The sequence below is a fragment of the Bos javanicus genome, chromosome 11 (assembly GCF_032452875.1).
Source record: "Bos javanicus breed banteng chromosome 11, ARS-OSU_banteng_1.0, whole genome shotgun sequence".
Taxonomy (NCBI): domain Eukaryota; kingdom Metazoa; phylum Chordata; class Mammalia; order Artiodactyla; family Bovidae; genus Bos; species Bos javanicus.
In genome coordinates this window covers 21,316,903-21,337,857 of record NC_083878.1, presented here as the reverse complement: position 1 = coordinate 21,337,857, position 20,955 = coordinate 21,316,903, and the positions used below count along the sequence as shown (strand labels likewise).

The 20,955-nt window shown below is 38.4% G+C and overlaps 2 protein-coding genes across 6 annotated transcripts in view; one reads left to right on the top strand and one right to left on the bottom strand.

Moving 5' to 3' along the window:
* Positions 1 to 300: 300 nt before the first annotated feature.
* On the bottom strand, positions 301 to 11,823 carry MORN2 (MORN repeat containing 2). Its single transcript, XM_061431326.1, has 7 exons — positions 11,742 to 11,823; positions 8,828 to 9,078; positions 8,439 to 8,715; positions 3,877 to 3,927; positions 3,338 to 3,444; positions 2,196 to 2,332; positions 301 to 531 (listed from the first exon to the last, which is right to left on the bottom strand). Exons 1-7 carry the CDS (start codon positions 11,821 to 11,823, stop codon positions 429 to 431), a joined length of 1,008 nt encoding a protein of 335 aa, XP_061287310.1. The 3' UTR covers positions 301 to 428.
* The window catches only part of DHX57 (DExH-box helicase 57), a 59,992-nt gene continuing 47,625 nt past the window's right edge, over positions 8,589 to 20,955 (top strand). Inside the window, exons 1-2 of one of the 5 annotated variants that reach the window (XR_009739329.1) lie at positions 8,589 to 8,670; positions 15,414 to 15,631. Coding sequence is in view for 4 of the 5 variants with exons in the window: in XM_061432120.1 (XP_061288104.1) it covers positions 15,420 to 15,631 (212 nt within the window). In the remaining variant the exon portion in view is untranslated. Of the gene's footprint in view, positions 8,913 to 15,413; positions 15,632 to 20,955 lie in introns of all 5 variants that reach the window. The other 4 variants (XM_061432120.1, XM_061432119.1, XM_061432117.1 and 1 more) reach the window with 4 other exon arrangements.

Sequence of the window (20,955 nt, the reverse complement as noted above, 5' to 3'; positions counted from 1 at the left end):
GATACTTTTTAAAGATGACAAAATTCAGGTACAGGATTGGAAACTGACTTTGTCAAGATCTGCATAGTTTATATTAAAATGAACACACAAACTCTCAGTTGAATCATATAATTTCTTTCTTTCTTTCTTTCTTTCTTTTCTTTTTTTTGGCATGTGCTATCTTAGTTCCCTGACCAGGGATCAAACCTGTGCCCCCTACAGTACCAGTACGGAGTTTTAACCACTGGACTACCAGGGAAGTACCCACATAATTTATTTTAAATTAATTACAAGATGATCAAAAGAAAGTTCAAAAAGGTGTAAATGAGTGATGGTTTTATTGGCAAAAGTAAATAGATAGTGTATGAGTTATTTCAGATGACAGATTTAGTTGTTTTCCTTACAAGTAAAAGCTGCAATTGCCACATTAAAACTTTAATGTAGGCTATCTACATATGGAGCTTTAGCCTCAGGCCTGGAGCAGCTGTGAAATGAAAGTTACCACACCATTCTAGTCCTTGGATATCAGTATATTGTCCTTCACCTTCCACCCTGCAACAGTAAAAAATAAATGTGTTCATTAACAAGACTAGAAATTTACAGTCTAGGTATAAGACTGTCTAGTATATTATATACTATGTCTGAAGAATTATATCATTCTGCTTTCAAACTTTGATTTAAAATCTGACATCCTGTTTTTATATCCTACAAAAAAAAATACTACTATTCCAACAAACATTGTCACTATACAAATTTTTACGTCTAAGATTTTAGGATTACATATGCTTAGTTTAGACAAAACCAGAACAGTCACAAAATGAAAAGTTTATATTGGTTATCTGACTTAGTTCATTTATTCAACAGATGTTTATTGATTTTCAACTATGTTTGAGATACTATGCTCTATGCTGGTGTTTTCTGGACTATTTGGAGTGGTGAAAATACACTTCACAGAACCAAACAGACCTTTATCCCATGGGTTAGAGTTTTCTCCCTTTATTAATATCAGTGGGAAAAGTTTATATGCTGTCATCACAGACTTGGCAACAGAAGAGGTGAACACTTTTCTACCCTCCTCAATATGTATCAACCACTTCATAACAATCAGGTTGCATTTTTAATTCTGGAAATAATAAGGGGGTAGTTATAAATTAACACGAAACCTCTGGATGACATATCTGGTGTGAGGATTAAATTTATAAAGATGTGTGAGGGTGGGGGTGGAGATTTGGATGAAGGTGGTCAAAAGGTGCAAATTTCCAGTTACAAGATAAATAAAGTATTAGGAATGTAATGTACAAGATGATAAATATAATTAACACTTTTGTATGTTATTTATAAAAGTTAAGAGAGTAAATCCTTAGTTCTCATCACAAGAAAAAAATATTTTTCTTTTTTTATTACTTTATATCAATGTGAGATGATGAATGTTCACTAAATTTATTGTGGTAATCACTTGATGATATATGTAAATCAAATCATTATGCTATATACCTTGAATTTATACAGTGCTGTATATGAATGACATCTCAAACTGGAAGAAAATATAAAATAAAATTTAAAACTATAAAAAAACCTTATCAAGATATTTCAAGCAAAAATAATTTTTGGCCTAAATTTTCTCAATAATTGCAACAAACTTTCCCTCTCTAATATGACTGCAAAAAGTTCCATAGGAATAAAGAAGTCAAGAGAAAATAAATGAAAAAATCTAATAGATTATCACTAGGAATGATATCAGAGAAGGCAATGGCACCCCACTTCAGTACTCTTGCCTGGAAAATCCCATGGACGGAGGAGCCTGGTAGGCTGCAGTCCATGGGGTCACTGAGGGTCGGACACAACTGAGCAACTTCACTTTCACTTTTCACTTTCATGCATTGGAGAAGGAAATGGCAACCTACTCCAGTGTTCTTGCCTGGAGAATCCCAGGGACAGGGGAGCCTGGTGGGCTGCCGTCTATGGGGTCACACCGAGTCGGACATGACTGAAGAGACTTAGCAGCAGCAGCAGCAGGAATGATATGTTTTGGAGGCTCATGATGGCCTTAGCCTCTCTCATAACATTTTCCCCCAAAATGATAACCCAACAATTCTTCTAAAATGTAAGTATATTTTAACTAAATACATTACAAAAGAAATTTAGCATTAAATTTTTAGGCAAATATGCCTGAAAAATAACTTTTAGACTACAGTGACTTTTTATTTTAAACTCACCTGTTTTCATTGAAATTTCCAGTGTACTTTGCCCCATTTGGGAATGTATAAGTTCCCAGTCCATGAAACATATTGTCCTTAAAGTGTCCTTCATATATTGCTCCTGAAAAATGCTCAAGTCTTCCAAAACCATTCATCTGTTTGTAACAAAGGAAATGACCTCAGTAACTAATCTTCAGTTTCATTAGTGTATTTCTAAGAAGTATACACATATGTCTGTCATCCACTTAGTTATTATTTAATCTACCATTGCATCACCCTTTATTTCCACAATGATAAGACAATATTTTTATCATTGTCCTTTTTATGTCTGTCTCTGTGAAGCTGACAAAGTCAGTGTTTCTGATCTGGGGCACTTGAACATCTTGCAGGTCCATAATGATAATAACAGGGCTCCTCAAGATACCTTGAATATATCGAAAATCTTAAAGGCCAACCAGTTTAGTTAGCCCAGAAATGGCACAAAGAAGTTGTGAAGAACAGAAATTTGTATTCAAGCAGACCCAAGAACATATTTTTCTTTCATCACTTACTAGCTAGGCAAGAAATCTGAGCCTATGCTATGCTGTCACTTCAGTCGTGTCCGACTCTGTGCGACCCCATAGACGGCAGCCCACCAGGCTCCCCCGTCCCTGGGATTCTCTAGGCAAGAACACTGGAGTGGGTTGCCATTTCCTTCTCCAATGCATGAAAGTGAAAAGTGAAAGTGAAGTCACTCAGTCGTGTCCGACTCTTAGCGACCCCATGGATTGCAGCCTAATAGGCTCCTCCGTCCATGGGATTTTCCAAGCAAGAGGTACTGGAGTGGGGTGCCATTGCCTTCTCCGAATCTGAGCCTAATTTCCCTCAATTGTAAAATAGCAATATTAATGATATTGAACTCATTAGGCTGCTATAAGGATTAATTGAGAAAATTCTGTAATGAGTTTAGTTTGTTTAACGAATAGGAAATGAGAAAGATGATGACAGCTCTCTGAATGAGTTTCATACTATTCCTTATATTCATATATATTAAATATAATAATTTGTTATTTTTATTGCATGGCTTACTCATACGTGTTTTTTGAAATGGTGAAATGCCAGGAATCATTTAACCAACAGAGTTACTTATCCACTGTCAATATTCAAAACAATAATAATACCTTGTCATCTTTCCAGCTTCCTGTGTAGACAATCCCATTAGGAGTGGTATGAATACCTATTCCATTTCTCTCAATGACTCCAGAAGATGTTCTTATACAGTCCCCATCTAAGTAAGAGAGAAATACTGAAGATTATAAACGAGAACCCTGTTTGGCTAAATAATAAAGTATGTTCAGGCTTAATCAAAACTGCATCACAGTGGGTCTCTCTGCTTTCCTATAACTAAAACTAATGAGACCAGAGATGAGGCGCTCCATGGACCTTTAAATCATTGACTCAAGGGCCTGGAAGACTGACATATGGCTATGGCCTTCCCATAGGTTTCCAAGGCACACTGTCTATACTTTAGAGTTAAAGATTTAAAATCTGTTCCTCCATTAGTATCTTTTTTTCTCTCCATCAGTATTTCTGTGTGATTTTATTTAATGGAGTTAATATCTCAAAAGTACTTTTATCAAGTGTGACAGTCTCAGTTTTGCACTCTTAAGCTATTTAATTTTAATCTATATAGGAAAAAGTAATTGAAATGTATGCTTACCATACTTGTCTCCATTTGGAAATATAAAGTTTATCTTAAATACTTCTGGAGCTGTTTTAAAAGATTTAAGAAAAATCACATAAACATATTTTTTAAAGTTTTTTATTCTTTGATATGAACAATTTTTAAAGTCTTTATTGAATTTGTTACAATATTGTTTCTGTTCTATGTTTTGGTTTTTTGGCTACGAGGCATGTGGGATCTTAGCTTCCCAACCAGGGATCAAACCCACATCCCCTGCATTGGAAGGTGAAGTCTTAATCAGTGGACCACAGGGAAGTCTCAAACTTAAACATTTTTATATTATAAGACCTATAACAAATTTGCTTTAAGAGCCAACCAGATACTCACTTTATATTCATGTTTACTTGGCATTTCCATAGTCGAGTGTAGGGTTCTGGGGAAATAATTTTGTCTAGATGATCTATTTTTATTTGTTTATTTTAACAGCTGTATTAATATATAATTCACATACCACAAAAATTACTCTTTAAAAGTATACAAAATTCATTTGTTTTTGCATACTCAAGTTGTATAACTGTCACAATCTAATTTTAGGATATTTTAATCACCCTCAAAAGAAATCCTGTACATATTATCAGTTGCTCTCTATTACCCTAAAACCTATCCAACCCCATCCCCAGACCCTAGCAAACAATAATCTATCATCTGTCTCTATGAACTGGCATAATCCAGACAGTTCATAGAAATGGAATCATACGATATGTGGTCCTTTGTGAGTAGCTTCTTTCACTCAGCTTCAAGTTTGACCCATGTTGCAGCATGTATTAGTATTTTATCACTTTTTATTGCTGAATAGTCCATGGTACAAAAATAACACATTTTGTTTATTTATCCATTCATCAGTTGATGGTCAGTTGAGTTGTTTCCAGTTTTGGCTGTTATGAATAATGCTACTATAAACATTCATGTATAATTTTTTGTATGAGCATATGTTTTTATTTCTCTTGGGTATATGATCTATTGATTATTTCACAGAGGTAAGGTAGAGTGAGCAATCTCAGAATTGGCAGTAGAAAGAAATAGAAAAAAAAGATAGTAAGCGAGAAGAGGCGGGGGAAGGAGTAGGGTCCAAACAGAATGAGATTGGAATGAAGAACAGGTTAAAAATGAAAAAAGAAAACCACAGGCCTGGGGGGCAGGGGTGGAGTGGAATCTATGCCTCAGAGCTCTGGGACATTCAGTGGATTAAAACTTTAGAAACTAATTTTTTCCAATACTGAAGAAAACATATATTGGAGATGATAAGTAAACTATAACTTCTAGAACAACAGCCTATTAGAATGTTACTCAAAGTGTGGCCCATGCACTAGAATCATTTAGGATGCTTTACAAGTTCCTAGGCCCTACTCCACAATGCTGCTGCTGCATCGCTTCAGTCATGTCCGACTCTGTACGACCCCATAGACGGCAGCCCACCAGGCTCCCCTATCCCTGGGATTCTCCAGGCAAGAACACTGGAATGGGTTGCCATTTCCTTCTCCAATGCATGAAAGTGAAAAGTGAAAGGGAAGTCACTCAGTCGTGTCTGACTCTTAGCGACCCCATGGACTGCACCCTACCAGGCTCCTCCGTCCATGGGGTTTTCCAGGCAAGAGTACTGGAGTGGGTTGCCAATGCCTTCTCTGATACTCCACACTACTGAGTCAGAATCTCTATGAGTGGGACAAGAGAACTGATCTTTTCAACTGGAATACTAACCTGAGTGCCAGTTATGAAAGGCTGGAAGCTCATCTCCTCTGAGGAAACAGAGTTAATAAACAAAATAGGCAGAAGACTTAAACATCATCAAAAAGGGAGAGTCCAGCAGCCTCGAGACAGGAGTAGAAACTTATGAAAAATAATTAACAATTTAGGAAATGAATAATTTAATTGTGAAAAGAAGAGAAGCAAAAAGCAAAGGCGAAAAGGAAAGATATACCCATTTGAATGCAGAGTTCCAAAGAATAGCAAGGAGAGAGAAGAAAGCCTTCCTCAGTGATCAGTGCAAAGAAATAGAGGAAAACAATAGAACGGGGAAGACTAGAGACCTCTTCAAGAAAATCAGAGATACCAAGAGAACATTTCATGCAAAGATGGGATCAATAAAGGACAGAAATGGTATGGACCTAACAGAAGCAGAAGATATTAAGAAGAGGTGGCAAGAATACACAGAAGAACTGTACAAAAAGATCTTCATGACCCAGATAATCACAATGGTGTGATCACTCACCTAGAGCCAGACATCCTGGAATGCAAAGTCAAGTGGGCCTTAGGAAGCATCACTATGAACAAAGCTAGTGGAGGTGATGGAATTCCAGTTGAGCTATTCCAAATCCTAAAAGATGATGCTGTGAAAGTGCCGCACTCAATATGCCAGCAAATTGGGAAAACTCAGCAGTGACCACAGGACTGGAAAAGGTCAGTTTTCATTCCAATCCCAAAGAAAGGCAATGCCAAAGAATGCTCAAACTACCGCACAATTGCTCTCATCTCACATGCTAGTAAACTAATGCCCAAAGTTCTCCAAGCCAGGCTTCAACAGTACATGAACTTTGAACTTCCAGATGTTCAAGCTGGTTTTAGAAAAGGCAGAGGAACCAGAGATCAAATTGCCAACATCCACTGGATCATTGAAAAAGTAAGAGAGTTCCAAAAAAACATTTATTTCTGCTTTATTGACTATGCCAAAGCCTTTGACTGTGTGGATCACAATACACTGTGGAAAATTCTTCAAGAGATGGGCATACCAGACCACCTGACCTGCCTCTTGAGAAATCTGTATGCAGGTCAGGAAGCAACAGTTAGAACTGGACACGGAACAACAGATTGGTTCCAAATAGGAAAAGGAGTATGTCAACGCTGCTTATTTAACTTATATGCAGAGTACATTATGAGAAACACTGGGCTGGATGAAACACAAGCTGGAATCAAGATTGCAGGGAGAAATATCAAAAACCTCAGCTATGCAGATGATACCACCCTTACGGCAGAAAGTGAAGAACCAAAGAGCCTCCTGATGAAAGTGAAAGAAGAGAGTGAAAAAGTTGGTTTAAAGCTCAACATTCAGAAAACTAAGATCATGACATCAGGTCCCATCACTTCATGGCAAATAAATGGGGAAACAGTGGCAACAGTGAGAAACTTTATTTTTTTGGGCTCCAAAATCACTGCAGATGGTGACTGCAGCCATGATATTAAAAGACGCTTACTCCTTGGAAGGGAAGTTATGACCAACCTAGATAGCATATTAAAAAGCAGAGATGTTACTTTGCCAATAAAGATACATCTAGTCAAGGCTATGGTTTTTCCAGTGGTCATGTATGGATGTGAGAGCTGGACTATAAAGAAAGCTGAGCGCCAAAGAATTGATGCTTTTGAAGTGTGGTGTTGGGGAAGACTCTTGAGAGTTCCTTGGAGTGCGAGGAGATCCAACCAATCCATCCTAAAGGAGATCAGTCCTGAGTGTTCATTGAAAGGACTGATGTTGAAGCTGAAACTCCAATACTTTGGCCATCTGATGGGAAGAGCTGATTCATTTGAAAAGACCCTGATGCTGGGAAAAATTGAAGGCAGGAGGAGAAGGGGACGACAGAAGATGAGATGGCTGGATGGCATCACTGACTCCATGGACATGAGTTTGCGTAAACTCTGGGAGTTGGTGATGGACAGGGAGGCCTGGCGTGCTGCAGTCCATGGGGTCACAAAGAGTCGGACACAATTGAGTGGCTGAAATAAACTGAACTGTTGAAATATACCACCTTAGAAGGGCTGAAGAGCAGAATGAAAACCGTTGAAAAGTAAATTAGTGAACTGGAATACAAGGCTGAATATTTTTCCCAGAAAGAGGCATAAAGGAAAACAGAGATATCACCTGACAAAACTTTCATATTTCCCCTCATCCCCAGACTCTTCTAGGACCCCCCACACCACTCTTGGTCTATCCCCACTGTAGTGTGTGTGTGTGTGTGTGTGTGTGTGTGTGTGTTGGTCTATCCTTACCATAGATTGTGAAAGTGTGTGTGTGTGTGGGTGGGTGGGTGTGTTGGTCTATCCCTAGAGCCCCCACAACACTCTTGGTCTATCCCTACTGTAGTGTATGTGTGTGTGTGTGTGTGTGTGTGTGTGTGTGTGTTGGTCTATCCTTACCATAGATTGTGAAAGTGTGTGTGGGGGTGGGGGGGGATGTTGGTCTATCCCTACTGTAGTGTGTCTGTGTGTCTGTGTGTGTGTTGGTCTATCCTTACTGTAGATTGAAAGTATGTGTGTGTGTGTGTGGGTGGGTGTGTTGGTCTATCCCTAGAGCCCCCACAACACTCTTGGTCTATCCCTACTGTAGTGTGTCTGTGTCAATTGCCCTTAAATGGTTCCACACCCGAAACTTCGGAATGTTAGAGCTAGAAGAAGGGAACCTAAGAGGTGCAGACTGGCAGTACGCTGGCACTGGCCTAATGTGTCACAACAGCGAATCGACGGCCGAATGACAGCTAGAACCCAGATTCCCGCTCCTGGGGCTCTCTGCAAGTTCTGCTTAAGAGACGTTGAGAGGATGGGGCACTCACTTGACACAGGGCTGCGGGAGAGATTTTCTGGACTCTGCGATTCTCCCTGGGCCGCCAGCTCCGTGGCCTGGAGGAAAGGAAGCCGTACTTCAGCGCCGGGTGCGACATGGTTGCTAGGCGACCAGGCACCTCTCACCCGGAAGCGAATATGGGGTGGGGGGGCCGAGGTTGAGCCAATCAGAAGGCGCCAGGGCTGTACCGCTGTAGCTGGGCCGCTGCGGAGCCGCTCCAGGTAAGGTCCGGGTGGGAGGCAGCGCCCAGGCAGGGCCCTTGGCCGCTAGGCGCCACGTCCGAACAGGTGGCCCGGGAAGCAGCGCCACAAACCCGGGACGAGGGATGTGTGTCCGTGTGCGTGGTCCGCGCGTCTCCGTGGTGGTCAGTGTGCGGACCTTTCCACCGTCAGCCTCTCCCGCAGTGGGCAGGGTCTGAGGAGCCTCCCGGCCCGGTGGGATCCAGCCTGTCTGGCAGGGGCCGGTGAGTCTGGAGCAGCAGGATCCTAGGCCTGTGACCAGGCCTGGCCTGGGTCGACAGCTGAGGGTTGTACAGCTGAGGCCGGGGAGCTGAATTCTGCGAGATAAAGGGTTGAATTGGAGGGCCTCGGGCTCGTTTCCTGTATCTTGGCTCCGTCTCCAGTTGGTGGCTGTTTGGGGAGAGAATTGGCTACAGTGTATGCTGGAAGAAAGATACCAGGTCTGGGTATCTGCAAGGAGCTGGATATATGGGGTCAGTCAGAGATTTGCCTGGGAGGGGAATGGTTTGTGGTCAGTTTTCAGCGCCCAGCTTGGTGATTCTGTTCCTGGGAGCCAAACTTAGGTTCTCGTGTCCACGGTGAATAAAGATAGTTGAGATCTTCCCAGGCTAAATGGATTTCTGATGTTTTGCCGTCTTATGGGGCCTGCCCGACCAGGGAAAAACTGCCATTCCCCGGGCTAGCAAATTAACGATTAATCTGACAGCATGCCTTTCATATGCAAACCAACCAATCCTGCCTGCCTTAGCTCCAACAACCTCCTTTGTCTAACTACCAAGCCTGTAGTTCACCTGCCCTAAATCAGTCCAGGGCCAAGTACCAGGCAACTAGGGACAAGCCCTAGACCTTAGAGCCTGCGGGAGTTACTCAAAGTAGCCAGTGGTAAGCTGGTTTCCCTGCCTGGCCTCTTCTTTCCCATGGGAAAACCAAGAAAGGATGCGGGGTGGCCTTCTCCTTACTCCTTTCTGCCTGCTCCTGACACAGGTGCTTCCCTGGCGTGGCCCACGGTAACAGACAGACCTCTCCTTTTTAGGAGAGCTGTAAGTAACGTTAAACTTTTTCTTTTGATGGTATTAATCTCTCTGTGTCAGCACTCAGTCACCTTTATAAATTAAGGCCCAGGCACAAATCAAAGCAGGGCTGGCTTAACATTAAATTTTGAATTGAAGATACAAAGTACATGTTTGTGGGGTGAAAGGTAAGTATGGGGGAGAGAATTTCAGCTTTGGAGTCAAATGGATTATTTCAGACCCTAGCTCCAGGGTTTGTTTCTATAGTAGTGACAGTGGACAAGTTGTGTAATTTATCTGTACTCTAGTTTCCTCCTCTGTAAAATACAGAAAATAATATTTACCTTCTAGGAATTTTACAGAATTAACTGAAATAATCTTTCCCCTCCATGCCGACTTATATTTCCAACTGTGTTCTACACATTTCTATTTGAATGTCTAGAAGGCATCTCCAGTGTAACATCCATTCTGAACTTGTGACACTCCCTATCATTTCCTGTCCATTCCCTGGTGGCTCAGATGGTAAAGCGTTTGCCCGCAATGCGGGAGACCCAGGTTCGATCCCTGGGTCAGGAAGATCCCCTGGAGAAGGAAATGGCAACCCACTCCAGTACTCTTGCCTAGAACATTTCATGGACGGAGGAGCCTGGTAGGCTACAGTCCATGGGGTCGCAAAGAGTCAGACACGACTGAGCGACTTCACTTCACATTCCCATTCTGATCACATGGCTGAGCACAGAACCCCTATTCACCTAGTTAAGCTAGGACCTCAAGTTTTACAGTAATTCTAGACACTTCTTATACCTTTCATCTAATTCATCTACCATTAAAATGCACTGAGACTCTATGGCTGCTTTTCAACTGTACTTGTTCCCTCCGCAGTCCAACTTGCTTAGTTTTGCATTTCATCTCCTACCTGCACAATTACAGTAGTCTCCTAACTGGCCTCCTGGTTCTCCTCACCTCCCTACAGTCATTTTATTCTTCACATAGCAGCTCGAGTAATTGTTAGAACCGAAGTCAGTCATACCAAGCTTTTGCCTTTGCCCTCTATTGACTTTCTATTATATTTAGAGTAAAATTCAAAGTTCTTCCTAGGGCTTATATGGCCATCTCTGCTCTCTGACCTCATCTCCTTTGCATACTACATTGCAGACCCACAAGACTCCTCACTGTTCAGCTCACTGCACTGAAGATGTTATTCTGGACTTGGAGCCTTTTCACCTACTATTGCTTCTGCTTAGAATGTTCTTTTTACAAATATCTCATGACTCATTTTCTGCATGTTCACATGTCTGCTCAAATATGACCTCAGAAAGATGATCACTCTTACCTGACCACTCTATCTGCAAAAAGACTCAGTTTTTTTCTTCATAGCACTTAATTAATATTGTATATTTGTTTATTGTCATCTTAATTTCTAGAGGATGAGCTTCATGAGGCAAGAATTTTGTTGTGTTTGCTGTTGTATCCCTAGAATCTAGCACTTAATAAGTGTTCAATAAATATTTGTGGCATGAATAAATAAATGAATGGCTCTCCATTCTCATATCAGTAATTTATTCAACCCTCAGCTATTCCTCAAATACATATTGAATTCCTGTTATATGCCATACACTGTTAGAGGAACAGCGGTAATCAACATGGATATACTCCTTGCCTTCAGAGAGCTTTCGGGGGCTGGGGGAGGGTCGGGAGATAAACATCAAAGAAACAATAAATACGTATAATTATAAAGGATTTTGAAGAAAGGAATATCAAGAGACCTAGTCCAATTGCTGCGTGTTTGTGAGTTTCCCAGTTATTTCCCTGCTTTTGATTTCAAATTTCATTTTAGTTTGGTTGCAAAACATACTTTTTAAATTTTTGTCTTTTTAAATTTATTAAAGTTTGTTTTATAGGCTAGTATATTGTCTATCCTGGAAAATTTTCCTTGTCCACATACGAAAAATGTATATTTTTTGTTGGGTAGAATTTTCTGTAGATGTCTCTTAGGTCCAGTTGGTTTTTACTGTGTTTCAAGTCTTCTGTTTCCTTACTGACCTTCTGTGTGGGTGTTTTTACCGTAGCTGAACGTGGGCATTGCAGTTTGCTGCTGTTGTATGTTGTGTATTTCTCTGTTCATTTCTGTCAGTTGTTGGTTGATGTGTTTGGTGCTCTGTTATTAGGTACAGTATATTTATAATTGTTGCATCTTTCTCATGGACTGACTCTCTTATCTTTATGAAATGTTCTTCTTTATCACTAACAAGATTTTTTTTTTGCTTTAAAGTCTATTTTGTTTGATATTAGCGTAGTTGCTGCAGCTTTCTTGTGGTTTGTTTGCATGATTTCTCTTTTTCCATCCTTTTACTTTTCATTTATTTGTATCTTTGAATATAAAGTGATAGACAGCATATACTTGGATCTTGTTTTTATTCACTAATAATTTGTATTTTGATTGGATTGTTTAATCCATTCACATTTAATATTGTTCTTGGTATAGTGGGATTTATTTTTTCCATTCTACTTTTAGTTGTCAATATGTCTCATGTCTATTTTGTTTCACTGTTCCTACTTTACTGTTTTCTTTTGCATTAAATTATTCAATAAATATTTCCTAATGCAGTATTTTAATTTCTTTAGTGATTTTTTTTCACTACATTTTTTGAATTTTTGGTTTACTTTTTAGTGACTGCTCCAGGATTTGTCATATACCTCTTAACATATCAGAGTCAACTTCCCATTTATACTAACTCAATTTTGGTAATATATAGAAATGTTACTTTCGTATAGCTGTATGCCTTTCCCCTCCTTTTTGCAGTAAAGGTTCCACATGTAAGCAATAGCATATGGTATTTGTCTTTGAGTTACTTCATTTAGTATGATAATCTCTAGGTCCATCCATATTGTTGCTAATGGCATTATTTCATTCTTTCTTATGACTAATATCGGAGAAGGCAATGGCACCCCACTCCAGTACTCTTGCCTGGAAAATCCCATGGATGGAGGAGCCTGGTGGGCTGCAGTCCATGGGGTCGAGAAGAGTCGGGCACGACTGAGCGACTTCGCTTTCATTTTTCACTCTCATGCATTGGAGAAGGAAATGGCAACCCACTCCAGTGTTCTTGCCTGGAGAATCGCAGGGACGGGGGAGCCTGGTGGCTGCCGTCTATGGGGTCACAAAGAGTCGGACACGACTGAAGCGACTTAGCATAGCATAGCATGACTAATATTCCATTGTGTATATATACCATGTTTTCTTTATCCATTCATCTGTCAATGAAACCTTAGGTTGCATCCCCAACTGTACATTGTTATAGTTATTACTTTACCATCTGTAGTCATTTTATTAACCCAATCCATCTGTGCTCCCACCAACCTGCTTTGTTCTGTTATAGCAAATACATTACATTTTTGCATATCACAAACCCACTATTACATCATATACATATTATTTTATACGGTTTCTTTTTAAATCAGTTATGTGAAGAAAGAAGAAAATATGGATGTACACTGTTTGGTAGGTTTGGAGGGGGTTGATTTTGTTTTATATTTACATAGTAAGCTTTACTGGTGCTCCTTTTTTTGTGTGTGTGAGTTCAGATTACCATCTAGGGTCACTTTCTTCAGCTTAAACAAATTCCTGTTAGTATTTTTTTGTAAAGCAGATCTTACTGGGTTTATATCTGTAAGTGACAAGTTGTTTTTCTCTAAATGCTTGCAAGACTTCTTGTCTTTAACTTTTAGCATTTTTATATTGTGTCTATTTATGGATCTCTGGGTTTATCCTATTTGAAGTCCTTAGAACTTCCTGTATGTGTAGGTTATTGTCTTTCAATAAATTTGGTAAGTCTTCTATCATTATTTCTTTAAATATTTTTTCTGTTCTTTTCTTTCTCTCTCTCCTATCCTTCTGGTGTTCCTATTACGCATACTACTAACTTTGGACTTAGTTTGGGTGTAGTTAGTTGACTTAGTTTGAGCTTAGTTTGTTCTTTATTTCTGGTTCCTTAAGATGTAAATCTAGGTTGTTTATTTGAGATCATTTCTTTTTCTTAACATAGACATTTATTGTGATAAACTTCCCTCTTAAAGAACTCCTTTTGCTGCATCCCATAATTTTTGGTATGTTATGTTTTTATTTTCAGTTGTTTGAGGATATTTTAAAATTTCCTTTTGATTTTGTCTTTGACCCACTGGTTGTTCAGGAGCATGTTATTTAATTTCCATACGTTTATGAATTTTCCAGTTTTCCTTCTTTTATTGATTTCTAGTTTTATACCGTTGTTATCAGAAAAGATGTTTGATTTGTTCGCAGTCTTTTAAATTTGTCAAGACTTGTTTTGTGGCCTAACATATGATCTATCCTGAAAAATATTTCATGTGGCTTTGAATGGAATGTTCTGTGTATGTCTGTTATAGTTCAAGTTGAATTTTTCTTTTACTGGATGATTATCTTTCTGGATGATCAGACCATTGTTGAAAGTGTGATGTTAAAGTCTCCTATTCTTGTTGTATTGCTGGCTACTTCCTCTCAATTATGTTAATATTTGCTTTATATATTTAGATGCTCTGATATTGGGAGCATAAATATTTGTAATCGTTAGATTCTCTTGATGAATTGACCCCTTTATCATTGTATAATGATCTTCTTTGTCTATTGTTAGAGTATTTGACTTAAAGGCTATTTTGTCTGAGTATAGCTACCCCTGCTCTCTCTTCGTTTCCTTGTGCATTTACTATCTTTTACAGCCCTTCACTTTCAGTCTGTGTGTCTTTGCAGCTGAAGCTATTCTCTTGCAGGCTGCATGTAGTTGAGTCTTATTTTTTTTATCCATTCAACTATTTTATGTATTTTGATGGGAGAATTTAGTCCATTTACATTTAAAGTAATTATTGATAAATAAGGACTTACTGCCATATTGTTGTTTCCTGAGCATTTTTAAGATCTTTTGTTTCTTTCTTTCTCTCTTGCTGTCTTCCTTTATGATTTGATGATTTTCTATAGTGGTATGCTTTGATTTTTTTTTTTTTCCTCCTCATCTTTTGTATATCTACTATATAATTTTTTTTTAATTGTATTCTTTTATAGTTTCTATCTTACTATAGATTTTTAATGTGTAATTTTTAGTTTGGTTGTTTTTGTTTGGTTGTTTTTTGGTTGTGAGGCTAATGTAAGACATCTTATAACATTTTACTTTAAGCTGATAGCATCTTAACTTTGATCGCATACAAGAGTTTTACACTTTTACTCCCCGCCAGGCACAATCTCTTAGCCAGAGCTATTTCTAAAAATATGTATGTAAATATAAATTTTATTTATCAAATCATATATTAATACATAATATATTGAAATACATGAAACATCTCTTCTAGGGTTGTTTTTTTTTTTTCTTCTTCTAGGGTTTTTAAACCCTGTGCCAAACCTAACCAAATCAGAATGTAGCATGGGACCCCTACACACCCCATGTGTGATTTGAAAACTTCTCCATGTGTTTCTGATGCACCTCCTGGTTAAGAAACTGTGTCAAAGAAACTTATTAAATATTAGTCTGGGGAGATGTGCTTCTAAATCTTTTGTGAAGCAGTTTATTCATGCTTCTTTTAAACTGGCCCTTTGAGTGAGTTTTCCTTTTTTTTCTTTAAAATGGGCTATATCCTTAACTTTGACTAACAAAGGATTATTATACTTATCTGGTTTTATAATGTATGTATTACTTTTTTCTCTTGCAGGTGAAAATGAGTTCTTCAGTAAGAAGGAAAGGCAAGCCAGGGAAAGGAGGTGGAAAAGGGTCTTCCAGAGGAGGAAGAGGAGGCAGGAGCCATGCTAGTAAATCTCATGGGGGTGGCAGCAGTGGCGGTGGTGTTGGTGGCAACAGAAAGGCATCAAGTAGAATCTGGGATGATGGCGATGACTTTTGCATCTTCAGTGAATCAAGGCATTCATCCAGGTTATTATACTCATTGAATGTTCAAATATGAAAACAGTGTCAATTCCTGATGTATGGGACAAAAGATGGTTAAGACAAAGGGGGGAAATGCCAAGTAATTCTGGCTAAGTTACTCTTCCTATTATTTTAAAGCCTTGCAGTCCCCTGCTTTGTGAATTTTTTTAAAAGCATATGGTAAATAGCACCTTTGGGAGAGGGTGGGCATTGAAATCTGAACTGAACTTTAACTTCCATATGACACTGTAAATTGAGTGTAATATTGTTATTGTAATCAGTATTACAGAAAAGTAAATATTGGAAATGGTAGGGTAATTGAAAATTATATTAAGTATTTTTAGGCATTGTAGTTTGAAGGTCCCCAAATGAGATCTGGCTATATCCCTTCCGTTTAGTTGATGAATTATCTATTTTCCAACTGATCAACCAAATATTTACTGAAGCTTAATGTGATGACCAGAGATAGATATCATGCCCAGGCTTCTCTCATAGTCAACTTTTAATTAGTGAATGCTGTTTTGTTGTTGTTCAGTCACTTCAGTCACGTCCAACTCTTGGCAACCTCATGGACTGCAGCATGCCAGGCTCTTCGGTCCTCCACTGTCCCCCAGGGTTTGCTCAAATTCATGTCCTTTGAGTCAGTGATGCTACCTAACCATCTCATCCTTTGCTGCCCCCTTCTCCTTTTGCCTTCAGTCTTACCTAGCATTGGCGTCTTTTCCAATGAGTCAGCTCTTCACATCAGGTGGCCAAGTATTAGAGCTTCACCATCAGTTCTTCTAATGAATATTGAAAGTTGATTTCCTTTAGAATTGACTGATTTGGTCTCCTTACCGTCCAAGGGACTCTCAAGAGTTATCTCCAGCACCACATTTTGAAAGCATCAATTCTTTGGCACTCAGCCTTCTTTATGATCCAAAGCTCACATCTGTACATGACCACCTTCGTCAACAAAGTAACGTCTCTGCTTTTTAATACACTCTCTATGTTTGTCAGAGCTTTCCTTCCAAGGAACAAGTGTCTTTTACTTTCAGTCCTCAGTGATTTTGGAGCCCAAGAAAATAAAATCTATCACCGCTTCCACTATTTGCCCTTCTATTTGTCATGAAGTGATGGGACCAGATGCCATGATCTTAGCTTTTTTAATGTTGAGTTTCAAGCCAGCTTTTTCATTCTCCTCTTTCACCCTCATCCAAAGGCTCTTTAGTTCCTCTTCACTTTCTGCCATTAATAGTGATATCATCTGCCTATCTGAGGTTGTTGATATTTCTCCTGGCAATCTTGATTTCAGATTATGATTCATCCAGCCCAGCATTTCACATGATGCACTTTGCATAAATTCTGATAATTCTAATACATGTTTAATGAAAGTAAAGATTTTCTACTGCATGTTATGCAGTATAAATATAAAATTCTCATTGTTTTTCTAATTGCACTTTAAGCCATTTACTTAAATTTTTAGAGATAGAGAGACTTCTTTGGAGTTATGTATATATACACAGGCATACACACACTCTTGTGGGAATAATTACCAGCTAAATATTGGTTAGAAATATAGGTGAGTGCTGAAGTTTAACTGCATCAGACATGCTTTTAATTTAAATGAATTCAATTGTATGCGTTCAGGAAAAAAAGAAAAAGAAGAACAAATGGTATTTAAGTAGTTAAACTTGCCACTAAATGAATCTGAACTCCACCATGAACAGGATAATGAGAGAGGAAGGTGCTCATTCCTGTCAGTCTCATTGTCTAAGTGCTGTATATAGTTTAAGCTTCTTGATGCACTGAGTAGGTGATATTAATGTGTATTTCTTAAATATATATTTCTTATACATAGTCTCTACCATAACCAAATACTTTGCTTGGTATGCAACCGGAGAATCTACATTTTTTTCCATTCTAAACAAAATGGTCATTTTTGGACATACTAAGAGATTATATATCAATCTCAAACTTGATTCCTTTTTAAGAAATCTTCCAGAATAATTTAAAGCTACATTTTCACATTAGCTGCTGACCTAAGAACCTGACTGCTAAGTTAGATGCAGCTCCGTTCTTTCTGAAAACACTTAGTTTATAGGTTCTTAGGGTCTTAGATGTTCATTCACACAGGAAATATTGACTTAGTGCCTACTATGAGCCAGACTGTGTTTTAGTGACCAGAATTACAACAATGAATAAAATATTGCCCTGGTGTTCATAGAAGGAGGTTTGAGATATAAAAACTGTAGACAAAGGTGTAATAATATGTCAAGTGGTAAGTACTATGGAGGAAAATAAAGGACAAAGGGACAGAAAATGCCAAACTGGATTGCTGGTGTTTACTGTTATCTGTGGAGTGATCAGAGAAGACTTCTCTCTCGATGTGTCATTTGAGCCAGGACAAGAAAAAAGTGAAGGAGTAAGCCATGACTCTATCTGAGGGAAGAACGTTTGAGACAGAACAGCGAGTGAACAGTTCCTGAGGCAGGAGTTTTAAGAAGATTTAGGGAATGACAAGGAAGCCATGTGGCTAGCATGGATGGGTAAGAAGTGTTAGGCAGTTAGATTCGACAGGCTATGCTGTATAGAATCTTATAGGCCAGTATAAGGATTTTGTTTTAAGTTTTAAAAATCATGTGTATTGAAGTGTAATTTACATTCAGTAAAACTCACCCTAAAATTTGACAAATGCAGTCATCTCTGTAACCAGCAGTTCTTCAAAACTCGCCCATGCCCTTTTGCAATGAACTCCTCCCTGATCCTTAGGAATGCATTCATCTGTTTTCTGTCAGCAGGATCAAATTTAGTTACTAAAATGATTTATTGTAGGAAAAATAAGCACATGAAACCAAGGGATTTTTTTCTTTGTGTGTGGCTATTTGTTTAGTTGGTTTTTGGCCAAGCTGTGTGGCTTGCTGTATGGCTTAGTTCCCTTACCAGAGCTCAAACCTGGGCCTTCTGCAGTGAAAATGCAGAGTTCTAACCACTGGACAGCCAGAGAATTCCCAAAATTCAAGTTTTTAAAAGGATACTTTGGAATGTGTACTCTTCAGAGTAATCAAAAGAATTGGGATTTTAACATAACCTTTGAAAATTAAAGCACAGTTGTTGACAAAGTTGTCTTAAGATAGTTGCAGAATAGCTAGTCTAGTTACTATGTCAATCTTCAGCCTGGGGCTGTTTGGTAGAAAACTATTTTAGATAATGGAATTGAATTATACAGAAATTCTCTATGGGGCAGATATATATTCTCACAGATATCTGCTGCTGCTGCTAAGTCGCTTCAGTCGTGTCCGACCCTGTGCAACCCCATAGACGGCAGTCCAGGCTCCGCCATCCCTGGGATTCTCCAGGCAAGAACACTGGAGTGGATTGCCATTTCCTTCTCCAATGCATGAAAGTGAAAAGTTAAAGTGAAGTCAGATATCTGACACCTTCTCAAAAGATCACCCCTGCTGCCACCATGAAAGGGACAAGGAAAGCAGAAACATCTGTTCTGTTTATATCAGTCATCTCATGTTCAGATATACCTTGTTGTCCAGTCGCTAAGCGTGTTCAACTTTTTATGCCCCATGGACTGCAGCATGCCAGACTGCCCTGTCCTTCACTATCTCCTGGAGTTTGCTCAAACTCATGTCCATTGAGTCAGTGATGCCATTCAACCATCTCATCCTCTGTCATCCCCTTCTCCTCCTGCCTTCAGTCTTTCCCAGCATCAAGGTCTTTTCCAATGAGTCAGTTCTTCACATCAGGTGGCCAAAGTATTAGAGTTTCAACTTCAGCATCAGTCCTTCCAATGAATATTCAGGACTGATCTCCTTTAGGATGGACTGGGTGGATCTCCTTGCAGTTCAAGGGACTCTGAAGAGTCTTCCCCAACACCACAGTTCAAAAGCATCAATTCTTCAGTGTTCAGCTTTCTTTAGGGTCCAGCTCTCACATCCATGCCTGACTACTAGAAAAACCATAGCTTTAACTAGATGGACCTTTGTTGGCAAAGTAACATCTCTGCTTTTTAGTATTCCGTCTAGGTTGGCCATAGCTTTTCTTCCAAGGAGCAAGCGTCTTTTAATTTCGTGGCTGCAGTCACCATTTGCAGTGATTTTGGAACCCAAGAAAATAAAATCTGTCACTGTTTCCTTTGTTTCTCCATTTGTTTGCCGTGACATGATGATATCAATATAAAATTAAATGATATATTAGATGAGATCATTAGTATCTTGTGAGTGATAATAGTATTATGGTTATATAAAAGTTTGTCTCTATTCTTAGGAAATAACATGCAGAAGTATTTACGAGTGAATATGCTGTCAGCAGCTTACATGCAGATGGTTTAGAACATGCATGTGTATATATAGGGGAGCATATATATATATATATATATATGCATATGTGTGTGCATATAGAGAGGAAATAAGGGCATAAATGTGTGTGTGCATATAAGTATGGCAGGTGTGAACAGTTACTGGTGAATCTTAATAAATGCTATAGATTTTTATATATTAAAAATTTTTTGAAACAAAAAGGGGAAATGATGAATTTTGGATAACATTTCTTTCAGAAGTTGGAATTATGTGGTTAAAAACCGTAGTTTCTTCTATTTTCTCCTTTGGTACCCAGTTGAGAGAGTGTAAATGTGTGGTTCTTTTCAAAATCTCAGTAATATGTTGGATATTCAGTACAGAGAAGTTTCTACCATTTCCCTAGATTTGTGAAAATTTATAATGAAATATGCCAAGTGAAAAAAAGAAAAGAAACTTTGTGAGTAAAGGTAAACTTTAGAATTCATTGTTTTTTTAAATATTAAAAAGAGTCTCTAAAAAGTCTAAATTCCAAAAATGAGATTAGTGAAATAGTGAATAATGAAATAAATTCTAGTCCCTCTGTGTTTAAAATTTAAAAATTAAGTTGTAGGAAAATGTTTAATTTTGGGGAAATGCCAGTTTGATTTTAATAAGGAAATAAAGCAAATTATAAAAAATTACATATGCTGCATAATTTTATAAAAAATGTATGTGCAAAGGAATGATATTAGTTAAGATGTTTTCTGTTCTTTGTTCTCTATTTTTCTACAGTAAACATGTATTATTATATTTGTAATCAGGAAGTAAAAAAGTTAAATATTTCAAAAAATAGGGCCTAATAGTCATCTTAGTTGTTTTCAGATTAAATACCTCAGAGTGATATATATGTACTCTTTGTACATAGCATATTTCTCGTGAAAGAAATATGACTCCTCCACTAGTGCAGGAGTCATCATAGCATTGCTTTCCCCAGAAGATTCTTGAGTTAGTGAAGCAGGATTTAATGGTGAAGAATCTGATCAGATTTTTTCCCAGCATTTA

What these genes read in the sequence shown, in the direction of transcription:
- MORN2 (XM_061431326.1), bottom strand. Translation starts at nt 11,823, where the DNA reads ATGAACAGAGAAATACACAACATACAACAGCAGCAAACTGCAATGCCC. An exon ending in CTCCCGCAGCCCTGTGTCAA is followed by an intron (nt 3,928 to 8,438) that starts GTGAGTGCCCCA and finishes CTTTTAAAACAG; the next exon opens with CTCCAGAAGTATTTAAGATA. An exon ending in GAAGCTGGAAAGATGACAAG is followed by an intron (nt 2,333 to 3,337) that starts GTATTATTATTG and finishes TGTTACAAACAG; the next exon opens with ATGAATGGTTTTGGAAGACT.